The sequence below is a fragment of the Pygocentrus nattereri genome, chromosome 10 (genome assembly GCF_015220715.1).
Source record: "Pygocentrus nattereri isolate fPygNat1 chromosome 10, fPygNat1.pri, whole genome shotgun sequence".
NCBI classification, from domain to species: domain Eukaryota; kingdom Metazoa; phylum Chordata; class Actinopteri; order Characiformes; family Serrasalmidae; genus Pygocentrus; species Pygocentrus nattereri.
Window position 1 is genome coordinate 20585219 of NC_051220.1, and position 23615 is coordinate 20608833.

General features: G+C 39.8%; 1 protein-coding gene across 1 annotated transcript in view; it reads right to left on the reverse strand.

The window, feature by feature from the left end:
• ldah (lipid droplet associated hydrolase) overlaps nt 1-23615 on the reverse strand; it is a 68149-nt gene that overhangs the window by 21462 nt on the left and 23072 nt on the right. Inside the window, exons 3-4 of the mRNA XM_017694412.2 lie at nt 23335-23469; nt 12531-12697 (exon numbers count right to left, since the gene is read on the reverse strand). Coding sequence (XP_017549901.1) covers nt 12531-12697; nt 23335-23469 — 302 coding nt within the window. The remainder of the gene's footprint in view (nt 1-12530; nt 12698-23334; nt 23470-23615) is intronic.

The following is a 23615-nucleotide window of genomic DNA, read 5'->3' on the forward strand; positions in this document are numbered from 1 at the left end:
ACCCTAACCTAAGTCCACTCCTTACCCAGTGAGAGAACAGTTTAGTATTCACGTGCAAGCTTTTCGAAAGGTTTTAGCTTTTTGAATTCTTTTAATAACAAAGTATAGTGATGTACCAAAATATATTAAATATATAAAAACTCTGTCAGAAACCTACCCATGTTCTTTAGTTGTATATTATTTTGCCACTAAAAACTGAGTGATGGAACTTTTTTCAATTTTTAACAAAAAAAAATAAAAAATCATATGTAGTGCAGTTTTAAATAGCCTGATATAGTTTATGAGGGTGTCTAGGCCTCAGTTGAGGCTGAGGGGGTGGGGAAGGAGAGAGAGAGAGAGAGACAGAGAGACAGAGAGACAGAGACAGAGACAGAGACAGAGACAGAGATGTGAAGTGGAGTGTGTGTGAGGAACAGGTGATCGCTGATGGGTAAAGTAGTGGTTTTGATGAGAAGCAGCTCCTCTTCCTGCGGGTCACAGGAATGTGCAGGAGAACACAAAGGAATCTGATAGAACTCTGGGAGGGGCTCTTTAATCAGCCAGACAGACAGCTAGTCTCTCTCTGGCTACACATACACACACACACACACACACACACACACGCACGCAGTCCTGGAGTCCTACAGGGTCCTATTTCTGGTCTTACTGCAGTCAGAAGAGCCACTGAACCCTCTGCAGCAGCATCTGGAGCAGAAAAGGTGAAATAAGTTTAGATGTCACAGGCTGATTTCCACTGACCTGAGGGATGAATGTGACAGTGCAGGAATGTTAATGGTGTACAGATCTACTGCAGCGCTGGCTTCATGCCCTGTACTTTGATCTGGGCCATACCTCACTACCTATACATTTTATGGGTCAGTCTTTCCAGTAGATGGAAGGCTTACAGCTCATGGACAAAAACAAGAATGAGCACTGCAGAAAAACACTAAAAGCTCAACTCACTGTCAAAGGTTTGGGTGTACGCTGCCTTATTAATATTTTCTGAGCATTGCTTATTTTTCCTGTTACTCTTCAATTAGGTAAGAAAATTCCTGCTGAAGCTTTATTAACATAAGCAGCTATTTACTAATACTTAGGGCATGTGCAGCAGCTTTTCACTTTAGCTTAATTTCTATCAGTTCTCTGTTGTAGGGCTGGTCGATGTGTAGAACATTTGGAATATATTCATGATTATTATGTTGGAGACATAAAATGAGACAACATTGTTAATGCCATAATCATATTAACGAGCCTCAATCGGGGTAGAGAGAAAAATCTATACTGACCATACAGGCTCCCAATCTTGCAAAGAATTTCAAAGCTGCTGTGTATCTGAAAATTGTGTTTTTTTTGTAATGAACTTGTGGTGACTGTCCGTCTTGCAAAAGGATGATGTGCTTGGAAGAACATCATTTCCTTCTAAAAATCACACCCAGTCACAGTTTTCCCTTCCACTCGACTCTGAACTTCTGAATTCCTTTTTTCCCTGTAGTTATCCTGGTTATCCCATCCATTTTACCGTTGCCACTGGCAGTGCCAAAGCATCACCACAGGCTATGAAGAAATGCTCAAAGCTCTACAAAGTAGTCACTCGCCATAACAATTGCGTTAGTTGGCAACATTGACAGTAACTCCAGACAAAATCTGATTTGATGCAATTAGCTCTGTGACGCAAACAGGCTCTAAATCCCATATGGGATGGTGATAGCGAGTGAGAGCTTTAGAGCCATTCTTTCACAAATGTTTGCAAAGGCAGACTGCATGGCTAGGTGCTTGATTTTCTACATCTATGGCAATGGGACTGAATAAAACACCTGAATTCCATAATCATACTTTTATCCACAGAGTGTATACTGGAAAATTAGGGTTCAACTTTCTTGAAGAAGTGTTCAAGTGCCACAGTAGTCAATTTTTTTCTGTTTGAGAGTGAGAGAAAGATAGATAGAGAGAGAGGTTTGTTAAGGAGCTGCCTGTTAGTATCTCTGCAGTCACTGTACTGCTAGCTTTACTGCCCCCATAGCTTCTCCTAATTTACTTACATTAAGTTTAGCTTGACTGCATGGAATAGAAATTTAATGCCGCCATGCTTTGGAACTTCAGCTTGCTTCAGTGTGTGTTTGCTGCAGCAAAACAGCCAAGCTAAAGTGGCTTGATATTACATTACCCAAGAGAAGCTGGAGAGAAAGTTCTTCCACAAAACAGAACCAGAAAAATGTATTTAATAATATTAAATAATTTATATACATAATGCTTCATTCACTTTAACTGTTAAAATATTGAGTTATAATGGGGGCCTTAAAAGGCTATACAACAGTAAAAACCCCATTGTCACTGGAATGCTAAAGCCCCCCCCCTCAGTTAGCTGAAGTATGAAAAATCAAATGACAGAAAATGACTTGTTTTTTAATATCTAAAGCATGTGGCTCACGGCTTTAGAGAATAATAACAGGCTGAAGTTCCTCCAGCAGGGAGTACTACTAGCATGCAAGCTGCAATGAACCTGCACTAGCAGGAGGTTATACCATCAGTTATAACAACAGGTAACATTTAGAAAGATGTTGTGTTACTCAGTATTATAGATATGTAATATGTGGTTTTAATGTTAAACACACCAACAGCACACATTCTCCAAAACTGCCAAGCTACTCAAAAATCAGCAGTGTGGGAACATGGGACTTGGCAGTTTGTGAGACTGGTCACTCTTACTCCTGAATGTGCTGAAGGCGTGGACTGCGCTGTGTTAAGGGAGTTTAAGCATATGGGCTTTTAAAAGCTGGAGCATTTCAGGGCGGTAACGTGAGCCGGAGCTATATGCTGTAATGTTTATGCTTGCATTTGGCAAACGCTATGACTATAATGATGTTTTATTTGAGTGAGTTATGAACTGAAGCCAGTACTTGTGGACATCACCCCTGTCTGTCTGACCCCTCGCTCCCTAAATGGAGGCCCACCCAATGTGATACAGACAGATACACACACACACATAAACACATACACAAAAGACACACTTTTGTGTCAGAGGAATTTTGTGGATGCGCCATCTTTCCACTGAGAATGACAGGACTTGTCAAGAGGTCTTCCTTTTGAACCCCTGAAAGATTTCCTTTGCATGTCCCAGATAATGACTCCATTTAAACATCTGAAATAGTCATTCACCCAGTCTTTTGTTTAACAAATATTTCACTGCACCAATTGTTCAAGATATCTTCAACATGAGCTGAAGTACCATATCAACACCAAGATTTCTCCAGTGTCATAAAACGTTGTTGGCAATAAAATAATGATTTCCGGTCTCAAATAGTCAAGCCTGTCTGGCTATATACTCTTCTAGATAAAGATTTCTTCACCATGAAATCAAAGAAGTGATTTTCCAGGTCAGGCAAATAGAACCAATGTTCATTATAATAATGTTCAGTCAAAATACTCTATAAGAAGAATTTGTCTCTTTGACTGATCACTTGAAGTATGTGCTAACTGACCAAATTGGTATGTCATTCATTTGAGCATCATCAATTATGCTTGTAATCAGTTTGATTGAAACCAACGATTCCAATGATACGTATATGAAGTCTCCAGCAGGTGTACAATTTGTGCACTTACAAATAATTTACAGACTGGTAAACTTAGAGGAGGACAGCGCAGATATTAAAGCCCACTTATAATGTGAACGGGGTGTTTTTGCTACTGTGCCTTTAAAATGACAGGCTGCCTTGTATCATGCCTTGTTTGCAAAGCAGTCAGGGCAGAAATGTATGGAACAAATCCATATGTTCTGACTGAAATCCCCAGGAATGTCAGAAAAAAATAGACTTTTTTTGAAGTTAGTTTTCTTTGGAAAGTTGTAATAATAAATTCCTTTCCCAACAGCCAGAAACAGTACATGGTTTGATTGTTTTCCCCATATCGTCCACTCCAGTGACTCAGCTACAGACAATCTGCAGTCACAACAGTCCTTACCACTTCAATGGGAATGGACAAGGTAAAAGTACTATAGGCCAAATAGGCAGCCATGTGTTCAAGGTTGTGACAGCACAGTCATGATGACTGTCATGTCAAAACAGGTTACTTTTGCAGTTTTTGTATGAGGTCTGCTTGAACTGATGAGGAATAGTATATTTTAAAACTTATTTTTAAAGTATGTTCATTATTCCCATATAAGATGCATCTAGTAGGCAGAGACAACATATTAATAGGCTTTGTCAGTGACAATGCAAATGGACAGCTAATTCTGAAATGAGCCTTAATGTAACCCCAAATTCACATCAGACATGGCATGTCAGTGTAACGCAAGTAAAGCACAAGCAACTGCATGTCCAATCCACAATGCCTTCGACTCACTGTGTGATACACCTACTTCAGCTGGGAATATGAATTATTTTTCTCTTTTTCTTTGATAACTAAACAGATTCACAGCAGGTTTAGAGCTTAACAGAACAAGACCAAATCTGTTTATAGTGAGGAAATCACAATCACAAGTTTTTACCACAGTTGGTGTCAGAGAAGCGCATCATACACACACACTTTTAGCACTGTGGAGAAGCTGCTCTGCAACTACCAAGCCAACAAGAGAAACATGTTTTGAGTAAACTGTTCTTTTAAATATAGATGCTAGTGGGAGAGTCTGATTCTAGTCTATTGACTAAATCACTATGTAGCCTACCGAGTGATACATTGAAAAATTGCTGCACTTACATATTTGAAATGAATAATCCAACTCTTAGTGCCTCCACAGTAAATCAACCTTATACTTTCAAATTTCTGATTCTTTTATCGTCCGATCATTTAATGTACTCCTACAAGTGATTTCTTAGGCATCTTTGCTTTTTTAGCTTCAACAGCCATACAGAAAATGGAGGAGTTTGTTTTGCATTGATGAGTTGACGTGGGTGCCTAGCAAGAATTCATGATGCATTCAACTAAAGCTGATTTAATGTACTTTTATTTAACATTTTAACCATATATCATACCATATAACTACTTAATATTTAACCATATAACTGTTCTATTTAACTGCCTTTGCTGATTACAGTTATTGACTGACCACAAAACAGAGAAACTTATTCAGGTCAGTCCTATTAAACATGTATTCGTTAAATGGGCCCTTCAATAATTCAAGCACCAGTTTTGTGCTTACAATTTACAAATGAAGCACATAGTGCATAACCACTGCTTTCCCAAATGCAAATCTTTCTACTCAGCATACAAGTACACTGAACAAAAATATAAACACAGCACTTTTGTTTTTGTTCCCATTTTTCATAAGCTGAACTCAAAGATCTAAGACTTTTTCTGTGAACACAAAACGCCTTTTTTTCTCCCAAATATTGTTCACAAATGTGTCTAAATCTGTGTTAGTGAGCACTTCTCCTTTGCTGCGATAATCCACCTCACAGGTGTGGCATATCAAGATGCTGATTAGACAGCATGATTATTGCACAGGAGTGCCTTTGGCTGGCCCAATAAAAGGCCACTTTAAAATGTGCAGTTTTACTGTACTGGGGTGGGGGGGGTTCGGCGGGGGTCAGAAAACCAGTCACTATCTGGTGTGACCACCATTTGCCTCATGCAGTGCAACACATCTCCTTCACATAGAGTTGACCAGGTTGTTGATTGTGGCCTGTGGAATGTTGGTCCACTTCTCTTCAATGGCTGTGTGAAGCTGTTGGATATTGGCAGGAACTGGAACACGCTGTCATATACCCCGATCCAGAGCATCCCAAACATGCTCAATGGGTGACCTGTCCGGTGAGTATGCTGGCCATGCAAGAACTGGGATGTTTTCAGCTTCCAGGAACTGGGTACAGATCCTTGCAACATGGGGCCGTGCATTATCATGCTGCAACATGAGGTGATGGTCGTTGATGAATGGCACAACAATGGGCCTCAGGATCTCGTCACGGTATCTCTGTGCATTCAAAATGCCATCAATAAAATGCACCTGTGTTCGTTGTCCATAACATATATTCTTTGGTTATGCAAACCAATTGTTGCAGCAGCTGTCCGGGTGTCTGGTCTCAGAGGATGTTGGAGGTGAAGATGCTGGATGAGGAGGTCCTGGGCTGGTGTGGTTACACATGGTCTGCGGTTCTAAGGCCGGTTGGATGTACTGCCAAATTCTCTGAAACGCCTTTGGAGACGGTTTATGGTAGAGAAATGAACATTCAATTCACGGGCAACAGCTCTGGTGGACATTCTACAACTTGCGACATATGTGGCATTGTGCTGTGTGATAAAACTGCACATTTTAGAGTGGCCTTTTATTGGGCCAGCCTAAGGCACACCTGTGCAATAATCATGCTGTCTAATCAGCATCTTGATATGCCACACCTGTGAGGTGGATTATCACAGCAAAGGAGAAGTGCTCACTAACACAGATTTATACACATTTGTGAACAATATTTGAGAGAAAAAGGCGTTTTGTGTACATAGAAAAAGTCTTAGATCTTTGAGCTCAGCTTATGAAAAATGGGGGCAAAAACAAAAGTGATGTGTTTATATCTTTGTTCAGTGTACTTGTATGCTGAGTAGAAAGATTTGCATTTGGGAAAGCCGCAGTTACCCACTATGTGCTTCATTTGTGTAAGCACAAAACTGGTGCTTGAATTATTGAAGGGCCCATTTAATGAAAAAATGTTTAATAGGACTGACCTGAATAGGTTTCTCTGTTTTGTGGCCAGTTTCTTTTTTTAAGCCACAAAAAACCTGAACTACAATAACTGTAATCAGCAAAGGCAGTTAAATTAGAGCAGTTATTGTCAATATATGGTTAAATGTTAAGTAGTCATATGGTATGATATATGGTTAAAATGTTAAATAAAAGTTAATTAAATCAGCTTTAGTTGAATGCATCATCAAAAATGGGAACAAAAACAAGTGTTGCGTTTATGTTTTTGTTCAGTGTAGTTAACCACAGAGGAAGATATTGAAAGAATCCCCAGTATTGTCTGCAGAATAAAAGAAATGAGGGGAAAAAAAATATACAGACTATTATCGGTGGCCTAAAAGTAAGAAGTAGCTCTTGACCAACTGTCAAGAATGGCATCGGAAGAAATGAATAAAAAGACTAAAAGAAACAAAACATGAAATATAAACGAAAATGAAAATGAAGCAGAGCAAACTGAATGCACACCTCAATTTTGCAGCTCTTGAATGGAATAATCTGTCTTTACTGACAGCAAGGACAGAATGGCCGCTACAATCAGGAACATGGAACACATTTCTCATGCTGTTTCCTCTATTGGCAACGTCTCAGACAGAAGAAGAGGCCAGAAAAGGGCCAATCGAACTTAGTGTGGCCTCTTGTCACTAAGGCACGTCTGCAGTACTCTTTTAGATTGTTCATTAGACAGTCTAGATTGTTCATGTAGTCTAAACATTCACCTCAGAATGGGCAGAACCCCCAACAAATGCCATCTTCAACTGCACTGTTGAAGGGGGCTGGATTTGCACTGCGCAATTCAAGCACACACATACAGCACGCTAGACAATGCTCATTCTGGTGAATAACCCTGATTGGCTAAGACCTTTACAAACCAGTGTCTGTAGGCAAAGACCAGTACACAATGAACAGAGAATGGCCCAGCAGGTCTGGTACACTACAGGCCAGATGTTCAGAAAAAAAATAATCAAGGTCAAGAGATAGTGACAGTAATAGGATGTAAATAACATGAGCCAGATAATGAACACATGCGCACATCCACATAACTCATTGTACTCAATAGTCAGTTGCCTCTTACATTTGATATGGCAGTTTACATGACACATTGATTTTTTTATTTTCTTCACAAATGTTTATTTTACTTAAAATTTAAACACAGCTCTTTAAAACAGCAAATAATGTTATTTATATACTTTGGCTAATATAAACTACTGGAAATGTGCTAGGGTGTTTATCCCACAGTGTGAACTTTGGATGTTTGGGTATGAGAAAAAAAAATTGCAATCCTAATCATATCCACCTCACTCACAAATGAACTGAATCAGGTATGTAACAATATAAAAAAATATCATAATAGATACCTACCCATTTGGCAAGGTTTACAATATCACAAAATTGTATTAATAATAAAGAAATACATGTAAAACACAGTATAATACATGCACATGCATGTAATGGTCTCAATGTCATTTTTTAACAGCAGTAATGTGCTGGTGGCACTTCCCTGCTTGCACTCTGTATACTGGCACAGCAGTCATATATTTCTGAAATCCTGTTTTTCATGTCTTTGGTTTCTCCAAGATTTTTTTTTCAGGCCAGGTGGAAGACCCTTAATACTCCAGCTAAAAGACTACAGTATAAAAAGACAGCAATTTCTTACCATGAGCTCTGAATGTGCTCACACCAAAATCACACTAAAACAGTGTACAAACATCAAATGAAGCATTAGATCTCAATGTGATGATGTAGTGGGAACTTCTGAAACCAGAGCTAATTTGTATTTATCAAAAGTCTCAGGCGAAATTGTAACTTGTTTGACTAAAATGCAATAACAATGTTTCAGTGTGTCCACAAGATATCCCTTCCTGGATCGGGGCCTTGACGTGGCAGAAGGGCTTGTGCAGTCTAGGGATCTTTAGAGCTAAGTCGTCGGGAGCAATTTGCTCCTAGTAGGGTCTCCCAGGGCTAACAGGTCTGGAGTGAAGACCCACTTGATGCAAAAATTCCATGAAAAATGGACAGAGACAATCATGTACCCTGTCAGGGAGAGGGTCACTGGGATCTACCCCTGGAGCCAGGCCTGGGGGTAGCATCCCTTGGTGAGCGCCTGGTGGCCGGGCAGCCCACAGAATCTGGCCGGCTCAGCCCGAAGAGGCAACGTGGGGAGACCATGTGGGCCCACCACCCACAAGGTCCAGCATGGGGGAGCAGTGCAGTGCCATATAGGCAGTGGGAGATTGCGGGCGGCCCTTGGTGGCCTAGGCCCCTACGGCAGAAACTGGCTCTTGGTTCGTGGAATGTAACCTCACTGGGGGGGAAGGAGCCAGAGCTTGTGCAGGAAGTTGAGAGGTACCAACTAGATATAGCTGGGCTCACCTCCACCCACAGTGTCAGCTCTGGAACCAAACTCCTGGATAGGGGGTTGGTCCCTCTCCTACTCAGGGGTTGCACAGGGTGAGAGGTGCCAGACGGGTGTGGGGATACTCACGAGTGGATCCTGTTGAAAACCTCCATTGTGGAAGCTGCCTAGGCATAGCATTGGCCAAAAGCTTGTGGGTGCCTGTCGGGGCAGTAACCCAAGAACCACCTGGTGGACACCAGTGGTAAGGGAGGCCGTCAAACTGAAGAAAGAGGTCTTTAGGGACTGGATGGCCAAAGGACACCCAACTCAGCAGATATTCATGGACAGAGTGTCAGGGCATAGCCAGGGTCAGGAAGGCATTATGTATGGTGGACAGAGGGTGGCATCTCTGCTATGTGCAGATGATGTTTTTTTGGCTGGATCACATGGATGCCTCCAGCACGTGCTGGAGCTGTTTGCAGCTGAGTGTGAAGCGGTTGGTATGCGGATCAGCACCTCCAAGTCTTAGGTCCATGGTCTTAGCCCAGAAAAGGATGGCATGCCGACTCCAGGTAAGGTGAAAGGGTGGGACAGGCGGCAGCAATAATGCGGTCACTGTACTGGACTATAGTGTTGAAGAGGGTTTACCGGTCGGTCTACCTCACCTATGGTCAAGAACTGTGGGTAATAACCTCCCAGTAGGGGTGTATCAGGCACGGCCTACCAGGACAAGACCCTGGGGTCGTCCTTGGACCCGCTGGAGGGATTATATCTCCAAGTTGGCCTGGGAGCGGCTTGGGGTCCCAGGGAATGTGCTGGAGGGTCATCTGGGACTGTCTGCTCTCTCAACTGCTACTGCGACCCTATCTGGACTAAACGGTTAAGGACGACGACGATGATGATGTTGACAACAACATATTGGACAATACTGTGTGTGCTGAATACTGCAGTATATCTTATTGTTAAATATGAGCACAGATCTAATTAGATATGTTTAATGAGGACTTTGTAAATTATTTGAACCTGGCCAATGTAAAGGATTGTTTTCAAAATCATGAAATATTTTCCCATATAATACTGCAAACTAAGTGACATCATTCCAAGTTGTCTGTGCAACACATGATTTCTTTTTTAAGGATAGATCGAAACAACACAAGCCAAATCAATGCCTACCCTTTCTGCAGCACACCGTTATGTATCAGAATGGTCATATGCATCCTACAAACATTATGGAGCTTTGTCTCAATGATACAAATATAGTAAAATACAGATGCACTGCCATCGTGCATAATCAGACATCTAATTCTTGCAACCCTAAAAAAAATCCTTGCTTGTTTGTTTGCAGTGAAATGCATATACGGCTGCACGTTGCCTTGAAAAATATGAGAATATACAGCAGAAAAAATAAAGGGTGAAAAGTCTATATATATATATATATATATATATATATATATATATATATATATATATATATATATATATATATATATATATATAACATATACATATATATATATATATACATATATATAAATACATATATAAGTACATATACATATATATATAAATACAAGGATATGTGCAGGTAGAAGCTCCTCCTCATTCTCTCTGTGTTGGACTTTAGGGAGTGGAAGTATTTCCCTGACCACTATAGAGAGAAAGGGCCACTGTTAGGATGGATGAGCTTCCACCATATTATGAGAGTCATTTGAAGTGACTGACCATGAGCCAGACATGGTACTAGAAGGGTGTTGTTGATTCACCTCACTTCTGGTTAAACACTGAATTCATCCAGCTTTCTCCTCCCAAAAAAGTGGAGAAGAGGAGAGTAAAGCCTGCCATTGCCACGCTAGGGCCCTCTAGTCCAACCGAAATAGCTGGAGCCCAAAGGAACAGGAGTTTCTGATTATCACACATCATACATAATCACCATGTTGGCTTCTTGGCAGCCTGCAATCTGCAGCCGTAAAGGAAATCTTTTTTCCTTTTTAGTATTTTTTTTTTTTTTGCTGCATGAGACATGGCATGTCTTGACTACATAATGGTCTAGCCATAACCTGCCCTAGAACATACCAAAACCGCACTTGAACGTTTGGAGCTACCACGATTGGCTTTAACTGCATATCAGAAAAGTCAGGTCAGAATCTGAAAGAAATGCTGCCAATCTGATGCAATGCTAGGGCACACAGACTACATGATTGTAGTGATCAATGTAGATTATATCCAGTGCTAGAAGAATAAAGAAGTTTGAGAAAATGTTTTAGTTGTGAGTGATTACAGTCTCAGTACAACAATTCAATGTGGATAATTACAAGATAGTCATATTAGTTTTGCAGAAGGTTGTGCATATCTGTAGAGGGCCCTACAGTGGAATGAAATATTTCTATAAGGGGAAAATGAGGGGCTGTTATAGACAGGGAGTTACTGAAAAAGGCAAAGGAGGGAGAGAGAAGGAGAAGAAAAAAAAAAAAAAAAAATCAATGGAGAGCAAAAACTTGAAAATAAAAATGATGAAGAGCACATCTTAGTAGCAGGAAAACCCCAGAGGGAGAAAGAAAATCAAGGTTCTTTTCCACGTTATTTAATCTCCTGACCTTTTGCACAGCAGGCACAGGGGAACAGATCTGTCTTATTATCCTGTTCGGAGTCTCAGGGCACTTCTAAACTGTAGATATTCTTGCGTTTTGCTGAGCTTTCGAACCTCGCCAAACTCGCATATCACTGAGGTGGTCTATGTCTATGGAGATTCTGGAGATAGCGCTGAGAAACTCAAGCAGTGATGGTCATTATTTACACGCTTTAATATAGACAAGCAGCCAGAATCAGCAGACAATAGCCTCTGGACGCACCTGTGAGTCACACCAAAAGAAACTCATTACTCAATCTTTAACTTGTTCTGGCTTATTCTTCTTAATTTTTGAAATACCAAGGAAAGAAATGGAATCCATGTAATCATGGTAAGTGTAAACTGTCTTCAGTAGCTGTCCTAGTCTTATTTATCTTATCTCTCTCATTTACAAAAGGTCTGATCGTAAAAAAAAAGTTGCTCTTGATATATTAATAAATAAAGGCTAAAATAAAAGTGTGGTATTTCCACAACCAACAAATATGCATTTTACAGGAAGTTTAGCCAAAAAAAAAAAAAAAAAAAAACCCTTACACAATTGCTCCATTACGATGAACATAGTTCATCAGCTTAGACATGTTTGGTGTCTGAATTTACAACTTCAGTCTTGTTATGGCACTATGAGGCTGAATGGCTATGAATTTTGTCCACGGACAACTTGACATAGTCTGTAGCAAGTGTGAGATTTAGGCATGCAGTTTACACAAAATTAATTGGTTTGATATAAGCCTCACTACTTCCATTACATTATTCTTGTAGCTCCAGCACAAAATTAAAGAAGCAAAGTTCAAATGTCTAACATGTCATGGAGGACTGGCTATATTTGGGGTAAGGGGGAAATTATGGAAATCTGAATTTTTGCCAAACCATTACTTGGCTGGGATTCTGTAGTAGATTATGTTTTTTTTCCTCCCACATTCTTTTACCTTTAACTCTGGGTTTCTCTTCATAATCTGCAGGATGATGTAGCAGCCAATAGAATGACCAACCAGGACCAGGTGTGTGTCTCGGGGAACATGCTCTGAGAGGAAGGCCAGTTTGTGCTCAATCTGACCATTCAGGCCAAACACATCCTCCTCCATCACTGATGCATCTAAAAATGTGAAAATAGGTTAAGCATCTTTTATAGAGGGAACTACAAACTTTCAAGCCAATGTACATCATCGTCATCATCATCATCATCATCACCTTAAATATAACATTATTAGTGTGTTTGCTGATCACAGGGCTCCTGATCACTGATTACAGCTGAAATTATGAACAACAACAAAAAAAAAGGAATGATACGAAAGCACTTTAAATTGGCAGGTTTTCCATGTGAGAAGTTTTCTTTCAACATCTTGATCTTGTTCTTCATTATTTCTTTGGAGAGGTAAAACTACACCCTATTGAATAATTCCGGTAACTTGAGATCCTGAACAATGCTTGGCAGGCTTTGATATTAACTTCATCCAAGGAGCACTGAAAGAAGCAGAGTTAACTTGAGAAAGACATTCTGCGGGACTGCAGATAAGTGCAGAAAAAGAGAATGAATGAAAAGAGCGAGAGAGAGAGAGATGAGATTAAAGAACAGTGAGAGCTTGGAGGGGCAGAGCTACACTATTTATCAGTGAAATGGATTATGATTGAAGGCAATTTAATAATGAGGGACAGAGGGAGAGAAGAGAGGCACAAGGGAGAGAGAAAAATAACTCATAACAGCTTAAAGACATACGCTCTGTTATGAGACCTCACAGAACATACGGTTACAGGAGTATACGGCATGTTCTTTTCCACCAAGTGTATTTCCACTGAAAATACCACTGTTTTTCTGATATCCCTCTAGATACGGATGGATACGGCTAACCGCACGCAACTGCACAGAGACCCAACAGAAAAAAAGAAACAGCTGTGACTGTGTTCAATATTAAGTGATAACCAGATCTGCAGTTCCTAGAGGAAATACAGTGCTTACAAGACAATATGCATCATAAAATAGAATTTGTCAGAAATGAGTCCCAGAATTAAAGTGCAATCAAATGAGAAAGAAAGATAAGAAGGAAAAATGAATAAAAGGAAGGAAGGCAGAAAGGAAAGGATGAAACAATGAAGGATAAAAAATGAAGAAAGGAAGAGAAAAAAAAGGAGGAAAGACAAATATATGTAAGAATGAAGAAAAAGAAGGAAAAACAAAGAAGGGATCAAGAATAAGAAAAAATGTATAAAAGAAGAAAGCTTAATCAAAACAGATGAAAAGCAAACGGCCTAAATCCTTAGTTTAATAAATAATGGAAAAAAATAAAATCAACTGCTTTAAACACAAAGATGGAAGAAGGAAAAGCATAAGGAATGAATGATGAGACATGAGGAGTAAACAACGAAGAAATAGAGGAGTTAAAGGCCTGTTAGTCTATATTAATATATATTATTACATAATGATATAAAAGGTCTAAATATCTATGCTGCACTCTATTGATGCAATTTTGCTGGTATTTTGAAAATGGAATCTTGAACTGATCTTAAAACGATTGTAAAACTGTATTTTCATATGGTTCATTTACCATGCCATCAATGTTGCACATAAAAAGGTCCACAGAAAGATAAAAGGGCTGATTGACCTTTAAGACTTGAAGAAATGTAGGAGATAAAAAGAAACCTGCAGAAAGGAAGAACTGTTGGAAACCATACAAAGAGTTCAGAACGTTAAATCATTTTTATCACATAAAATACCAGCCCATAAGAGAGACTGATAAGACAGCGAGTAGTGAGTACATTACAGAAGGAGAGGAACAAGCCAAGCAAGGCTTCTTAAATGCCTGAACTAAGTCTGCAACACCGCTCCCTGCTTTCCTAACACTGTTACTTGGTAAACATTGGTGTAATGGAGGACACACTGATTTCCAGAAATGCACAGGAACCATCTCTGGCAGAGACTGTCAAGTACAATTCGCAAGTTATTTAAAAAAAGGAAGAAAAAACCCACAATGCAGTTGTAAACAGTGTGGTTAACCACAGGAAGAAATGACAGCAGACTGGTTTACATTGTTCTGAAAAAGTATTTACCCCTAACGTTTTCCACATTTTTGGTTACAAATTCTGATTTTGAAGATAGTTTCCTGATCAATAAAGCCTTGAACATCAGTTCCTTACAAATGAAAGAATTTTAGAAAGTGCACTTAAGCAATTCACTAAATGTTTATTTAAAAAAATAAAAAATAAAAAAACTTCACGAGAAAAGATCAGAGAAAAAAGGATTCATACTGTGGTGTCAGCCACATGCTCCGAGTTTCAAGACTGGCATGTTATGCAAAGCTCTGCTGCTAGACTCCACCCCTTTACTAAAAAGGACATTTGTGGCCGTTATCGTTACTGCTGTTGCTATTTGTTGGTTGACGATGTGTGCAAGTGTTGCTTGTGTCATTTCAGGTTGGGCTGTGATAGAAGGGGGTTGAGTGTCTAAAACTTTTTGTGGGGACATTGTATGGATAAAAAAGTGACCAGCCTGTTTTGCCTGGCCATTTGTGTGTGGCCATTAATGTTAATTGTCACTGCAGAGTTTGAGGTAACAAAAAAATCTGCACAACTATCAACCTAAAATGTCACAGTCACAATTAAATTAAATAAAAAATAATTGATTTTTTATTTATTTTTATATCATTTTATTTTATGTCATGTTATTTTTTTTTTTCTTTTCAGTGTCAGCTGATGAATAGACCAAAAGAAATTGTCCAAAATTATGTGGAATAAAATCTTGGTACATTCATGGACATTTACATTAAAGGAACGATTAACAGAAACAAATATTTACACAATTTTCCCAATAAGCAAAATGCAGTAAATCAGCCAAAACGTAAGGTGTTCAATGTTTGCCTTTTTAGTTTTCTGCTGGACCTACAAGGCAAATGTAGCGTAACAAAAGCAGAGATGTTATTAAGGAGGACACAGATCTGGTTGTGAAAAAAGTCCTGCCCTTCAACAAAAAAGAGCCAATCAGCTTGCTGGTTTAGCCACTAGCAGGAAACGCCCCTCCTCATTGTGGAGATCTCTGCGAGTGTAGTAGCCAAATCAACAACAAAAAAAAGTGTGCATTATTAAGCCAAATGCTACAAACTATTTGTAAAGGTTTTTGTCAGATTTTATTTATACATATATCAAATATGTTTTTGAAACAGTAGTTTAGTCTTCAGTTTTAAGCTTTTTGTTCTCAAAGAAAAAGGAGCCTGGTCTTGTACAGCTGGCAGCTAAGGAGACACACTTTCCCATAAGGGCTTCGATAGAAGTCTATGTCATTGAAAAATTGGCTGATAGAGACTTATATTAGCTTCGCAGCTTCACTGAAAAATAAAGATACAAACTTTGAACACTCATCATGTTTTGGCTGATTAACATGAATCATTTATTTATATTCCTGTAAAGTAAAAGTTTTTGTTACAAAAGTGATGATAAATATTCACGACTGCTAATCTGAATCTATATGCATTTACTTTTATTATCTTGCTGACACTAAGATCAGATGGTGATGCTATGTGGTCCTAGAGGTTGCACTGCTACTGCATTTACAAAGTATTTACATAAGTGTACAAAATGATCTTCAGCAGGGTAATCCAAGGACACCTGAAAATGAGCTTTCACATGGATCTTTGTGATCATTTTTTTCTCAACAAGGATATTTTCACTATCTGCATAAAAATATCCAGAGAAAAATATTTGTTTTAAACCAAGATCTGCTGACAGGGGCTATTTTTCCTGCTGAATGTGTGCTAAAGATCAAACAGTGAGGTTTACAGGCAGTGACCTGTGCATGGCTGCACATTTAGCTCTCCCCAACCACTCTTTATCCCTCATTTCCGAGTTTCCAAATCAGATTCCGATTTTTTTTTCCAGAGGTTCCTAGCCCAGGCTTGTCCACACAGGGGCCATACGTGTTTATATAACAGCACAGAGAGGGCAGTGTGAGCACAGACACCAAACACCATCAACTTCACGCACTAAGTAGTCTCTCCTTGGACTTGCCTATAAAACCTCAGGAGGTCTAACAAATTGCCTGAATTTCATTTCATGGTCATGGTATCACATTCTGAAGAGCAGTTGGGCAGCTGCCCTAAGGGCTGATGTTGCGCTTTGCTGATGGGCATGTAATCTTGAGTTTGCGTGCCAAGTCACAGTTTGTTACAATATCAAATCTTATCAGTTATCACTGAATACTGTATTGAAACGATAAATACTGACAAATCCTATAGGAACATTATGAAAGTTATGTTCTATGACATTTAAAGAAATATTATAACTGAGTTTAAATATCAACAGAAATGAAGAGGATGACAAAAAAAAAGAACAAAATCAAAAACAGTTCATTATCATGTTTACAGTACCTTCCTATAATAGATAGAATTGAGATACTGATGGCTCCCATAACTTGAATCTTTTGTGTATTACTGGCCCAATTCTCCTACAGATATGCTAGATTAGCCTTGTGTTGGTCTTTATTACACTATCCATTGAGGATTCATCCAGAACAACAGTCTGTGACTTGATTTTTGTAGCTTTTGTGCATATATATATATATATATATACACACACATACATACACACACACACACACACACACTGACTGGCCACTTCATTAAAACCACTTAATTTCTTCTAGGATCACTGTCCATTTTATTAGCTCCACTTACCATATAGGTGCCCTTTGTAGTTCGTTTAGGGAGATGTTATGAGATGCCCTCAGCATCTTCTATGCTTTGAACACAATATTGGCAATAATGCTCCCTGTTAGTTTATTGATAGGACAGGGTGACCATCATTGAGCAACATTGAGTCAATTCATGAATCAGGCATTACCTTGATCCTAAAGCACTAGACAATCTTAGGACAGTTAAAGTCATTACATAGACTCACTCACTCATCACTTCAGCCACTTATTCTCTTGGGTTGCGGAGTGTGCTGAAGCCTATCCCAGCACTCATTGGGCGGAAGGCAGGAAACAAACTGGACAGGTTATTACATAGTCTGAAAGAGTTTTTAATTATATTCAGTCAAATTTTAACCAACGTGCAAGTCTCTAGTTCTAGAAAACTCTAAAAAACTGATCTGTTTTTACAGTTCAAGCAAACCACTTGGTACCATTCACTTTCCTGGCATCAAACCTGCAACACTGTTACAAGAATTGAGGAAATTCCATTTTTTTGCCCACATGCTTTAGCAGTCTGGACACTAATAGTGGGCAATTTAGTCATATCAAAGCAGGGAAAGTGGATTTTGAGCAGCAGCCTTCTAGACTCATTCTTACAAAATGAAAGAGGACTCTAGGTCTGGGCGGTAATGCTTGACCCAGGTCTAGGTTATTGACATTGGCAAGAACCAAAATGTTCCTTGTGTTTGTATTAACAGTTATTTTTACTGTAATCAAAAGCATCAATCACAAATTGCTAACCACAGGAACAGTTTTCTCCACAGAGACATTTGGCATGTTTACCCCACTATCTTTTCCCTCTGCTTTCGTTTATGTTTCTGAAACAGAAGGATGTGATATCGCTTAATATTTGCTGTTAAATACAACCAGTCCTATAATGCCGGAATGAGTGAAGTGGTTAGAAGGTTGAAGATCTTATCAATGCACTTTAAGCCTCTCCGTGTCTGTACTGGGTTGGCCATTTCCCCAGATGAAGCAGAGGTTTCTGAGGGTTCCAAGTAGCCCTGCCAGCTGCTGACTCCTGGCTGACTAAGTGCTCTTTGAACAGTAGTAAATCAATGGGCCACATTCAGAGTCCATTTCCGAGATATCCTTTCACGTAGCACATCCATTGCAGCTAGTTAAAATAATGAACCCTAATGACTAGAGTTTTGTATCTCAGCCCCAATTCTCATATTTGGGAAACTATTTAATGCATCAATTATATTAAAATGTTATTATTTAAATAAATAATTTTTTTTTAAATTTATTTAAAATTGTGCTAAACACACAGCTGTGACAGGAAATGCTACTGACATTTAAGATAAACAGACAGAAAGTGGTGCAACTGTCTAAGCGTTGGCGGTATCATCAGGACATCACTAGTTCGATCCCCAGTGATGCTACGGCCATTCGTGGCCTGGAGACCAAGAGAGCACAAGCAGCCTCACTCTCTCTGGGTGGGTAGGATGAGACATCATCAGTATCCTGGGCGGTACTAGTTAGCTGAAATTTAAGTTCCTTAGCTCTGATCTGAACAGAAAGCCTCTGTTCATTCCAACACAACCCTTATATTGCAGGTATTTATTTTTGCACAGCATCAGTGTTTTCAAACTGATGATCTATTTATTAAGTCTTACCGACACTTGAAAATCAAACTTAGCAGGAAAGTACACCCCTAATCTAAATGATGCACATTGTCACAGTTTCACATCAAGTTATCACAATGTAGAATCACTGAGGGGCTGTCTGGAGGCTACACAATGGGATGTCCTGTGTGAACCACATGGTGAGGACATTGATGCAGTAACATCATGCATCACTGACTACATCAATTTCTGTGTGGACTCTGTTGTACCCTCCAGGACTGTCGAATGCTTTCCAAACAACAAACCCTGGGTCACCAGTGACTTAAAGTTTCTGTTGAACCAGAAGAAAAGAGCATTCATGGCAGGAGATAGGAAGGAACTGAAGAGGGTACAAAAGGAGCTTAAAACCTCAATTAAGAAGGCCAAAGAGGAGTACAAGTCCAAGCTGGAAAACAGACTAGAGCTGAATAACACTCATGATGTCTGGAGAGGCCTAAAAGCCCTATTCCAGCAGAGGGAATGCGTGAATGGGCAAATGAGTTAAACCAGTTCTTTGTGGGGTTTGACAGTGGCTCCTCTTCTGCTCCACTGTTTCCATCTCCTACGCAGATTAACACTCCTACACAACTACACCATGGGCCATTCACACCTGTGACCATCAGAAACCACTGTCTGCAATGGACACCTCTCACCCCCTCCCCACAACTGGAACGTGCAGTGATGTTACATTCACTGCTAATCAGGTGAAGGTTGAACTGAAAAACTCAAGCAGAGCAAAGCAGCGGGACCTGATGGCATTGAACCCAGGGTGCTGAAACTGCACAGAGCAGCTGTGTGGAATTTTTCAGCACATCTTCAATCTGAGCTGCAGCCTGAGGAGTGTCCCAGTTATGTGGAAAACATCTTGTGTGGTTCCTGTCCCCAAGAAAAGGCAACCGACAGGACTGAATGATTATCGACCGGTTGCACTGATATCCCACCTAATGAAGACACTTGAAAGGCTGATGCTAGCTCATCTGAGACCTCTGGTCAAAACAGCTCTTGACCCTCTGCAGTTTGCATAGGATGGCATTGGAGTGGATGATGCAGTTATCTACCTGCTGGACAGAACGTACTCTCACCTGGACACATCAGGCAGCACTGTGAGGATTATGTTCTTCAATTTCTCCAGTGCATTCAAAACCATACAGCCTGTACTGTTAGGGGAGAAACTACGGCTGATGCAGGTGGATAAATCCATCACCTCATGGACAATGGACTATCTGACTGGACGACCTCAGTATGTGTGACTGCAGAGCTGTGACTCAGACATGGCTGTGTGCAGTGTTGGGGCACCCCAGGTGACTGTGTTAGCTCCATTCCTGTTCAACCTGTACACCTCTGACTTCAGGTACAACACAGAGTCACAGGTACAACACAGAGCTAAACATCAGTAAGACTAAGGAGATGGTGCTAGACTTTACTAAGTCCAAAACTGTCTTGTCAGCAGTCACTTTTGATGGTGCTGATGTGGAGGTGGTTGGGACATACAAATGTATTGGGTGTGCACTTGGACAACAAGCTGGACTGGAGCTGTAACACTCTCGCAGTGTACAAGAGAGGCCAAAGCCATCTCTTCTTCCTGAGGAGGCTGAGGCTTTTAAGAGTGTGCACTAAGCTCCTATGGACATTCTACCAGGCTGTTGAAGCTGGTGCTCTATTATTTGCTGGGGCAGCAGCATTAACAAAAGTGCTTTGCACAAAATTTACAAATTGATTAGGAAGGCTGGCTCTGTTGTAGGAATCAAGCTGGACTCTTTGGAGGTTGTAGCGGAACAGAGGATGCTCAACAAGCTGCTAGCCATCTTGGACAACACCTCACATCCTCTGCATGCTACACTGGATGAACAGAGAAGCACATTCAGTGGTCGTCCGTTACAGCTGTGCTGTGTTAAAGAGCACCATGTGATATCTTTCTTACCCACTGCTATAAGGCTCTACAATTCTCCTTACTGCAGAGCTGATACTGATCTCCTGCTGTCTGAAATGTGCTGAACCACCTCACTGTATCTCCTCCCTCTGATTAATACACACTGTGCAATATATCACAACTATTACTGTAATGACACTTCACTATGCACCTTACACTCCAATACTGATGCAACTCAAAGTCAGTGCTTGCTGTCTTGTAAATACAGCAAATCTGTCTCATATGCCATGTAAATATGTAAATAGTTATACTTTTATACTTTATTTTATTTCTCTTGTACCTAACTTATATCTAGATTCATTTCTATTTTGTATTGTTCTGCATAGTTTATGTAAGTTTATGTGTAATTATATGTCTTGCTACTGAAATTTCCCTCCGGGATCAAATTTCCCTCTGGCATTAATATAGTTCTATCTATCTATCTGTCTGTCTATCTGTCCATCTATCTAATGTGACAATGTTGTCACACCACTAATTACAACCAGCGCTAACATTCCAAACTGATGCAGTTAAAAAGCCACCTTCTGCTTTATATAGACTGACACGCATTATTGCTTTTTTCATCCTGTTTTAAATATCAAACTTTGGAACTGATTTTTCATATTCTATAATCTTTGAGTAAATATGAAGTCCCCTTATACCAGACACCTCTCAAATTGGCTGATGTGATGCTAATATCATTGATCACTATCTTTGAAACAGCATTAATTAAAGCTTTCACAAATCTGGCAGTTATGGGGTCATTGATTTTGTAAGCATTGCACCTCCCTCCATTACAACCATGTTTTCATCATGTGTCACTATACGGATGGAGAAAAAAGTCTGACTGGGCCAAAATAACTTGGAAAACATTGCTTAATATAATCAGTTAAAACTGACAAATTGACAAGACAGCTTTTTTAAAAAAAACGTTTCATAACCAAGCAAGTCCCTGTGATATATAAAACGTCCAGAAGATCTTTTAGCTGGTTTCAGTCTCATACTCTATAAATTCTGCAGTGGGCTGTAATGTAAGCAACTACTTCCTTGGACATGGGCATCTGTGAACCAAATGGCAGAGCATGATGAGGGATGGATCATTGAGAAGAACAAGACAATGGGCCAAAAGAAAAAAGCACCCTGTATACTTGATATCGCCCTGCTTAAGTTTACCATTGATGATAATCAGGAATGTCACTCAAACAGAGAGCTTTGGAAGAAGAAATATAACTTTTAATTATATCCTCTCTTTTATCTATGCTGCTTTGGCAAATGCCTGCCGCCTGTTGTCATCTCTTGGCACGTTTGATTTCATCTGCAAGTTCTGACTTTTAATCATCTCGCTAGTGACGGGACAACATGATACGAACAGCAACGGATGTCATCGTCTGCTGTTTGACCATCACCAGATATTGCCTGTGTGTCCACAAATAAATTATGGCCGCAGTTCTATGGGCGTTCACCATGTGTTCACGATAAAAGGAGGAACTGTTCGTTGTTTCAATTTGTCGAAATACTTATGTCGTCTGTTTAGTACAAGGAACCGTTCAAGGAACAGTAGAGGTAATATATCATGTCACCTTGAAAGCACTGAGCACATGAGCAACTTAATATCTGTCGCCCTGTAGTTTCTGTTTACTCACCATTTTGAAGATATTAAAGAAACACTGTATTAACATTACCAAAGACAGTAATCAACTGTATAGTATGGATGCAGCTTTTTTAACAGCAAACAAATCTAATTTTATGATGTTACCACATTGGTAATCACATGACTGACAGAATTATTATCCAAGATCAGGTGTCATAAACATGTAAAAAACATGTTAATACATCTAAATAGAATCTAATGAGAAGTGAATGGCCTACAGTTTTTTTTTTTGTCCTGTCTGTGGACCTGATATGGCCAGCTTCCACCTTCGCTGTCCAATCCATCAAGCTAGCTAGTGGAAGTGCTGTTTTCAGAGATCCTAGCCATCTGTATGTGGTTTGGCTTATTACAGGTGGGCTTGGCTAATGTCTTTCCCACGTAGCGAGCTCAATAAAAACGTCCACACTGCTTTATGGATGAACATACTGCACTTTCATATACTGGCACAGGGAAGAATAGAAAGAGGGTGCCTGGCTTGGTTTGCCAACACTGTCCACATTCCACATTCCACCTTACTGTGGGGTAGACGTGACTAAGGAGCGTCTTAATTTGCTTAAGCTTTGCCTGGTAACTCCACACCATGCAAATAAAAACACCAAAAGCTCAGCAAGCTGTGAAACACTGTAAATGCTTATAAAACCAAAATAAAAAAAAGAATATAAAATACCCTGACCTGAATACAGGCTACAGTAAACATAATAATGGGCCATGTTGGCATTTTCTTTTAGATTAGTGGGTTCTAACTCTCTGCCATATTTCCCTGGACAACTGCAGTCTCATTACCACTTTAATTGTCTGCTGCCACCTACTGACTTTATGGCAACAGTGATCTTGTCATCATACATAAATATGGATAAGAGCAAATCTCATGAAACTCATGATGACCTACCTTCGACCATGTCCATTGAGTCTGGAGGTGCACAATGCCCAGCATGACCGATAGTCCATACTGGGTATTGTCGATTAAATGCCTGATACAGCGTCCACATAAAAGTTTTATAAAATCCAACTACTCCTGGGTTGCCTGTGAAAAGAACAGAATAAACACCTTAAACACTGTGTTCAGAGCCCTTGAGCAAAACAAGAAAGGTTGACATGAGGGAGAGCAAGAGATCTTAACTCCATGCCCTCCAGAAATTAACCACACATTGCGAGCTCTGTTAACATAGC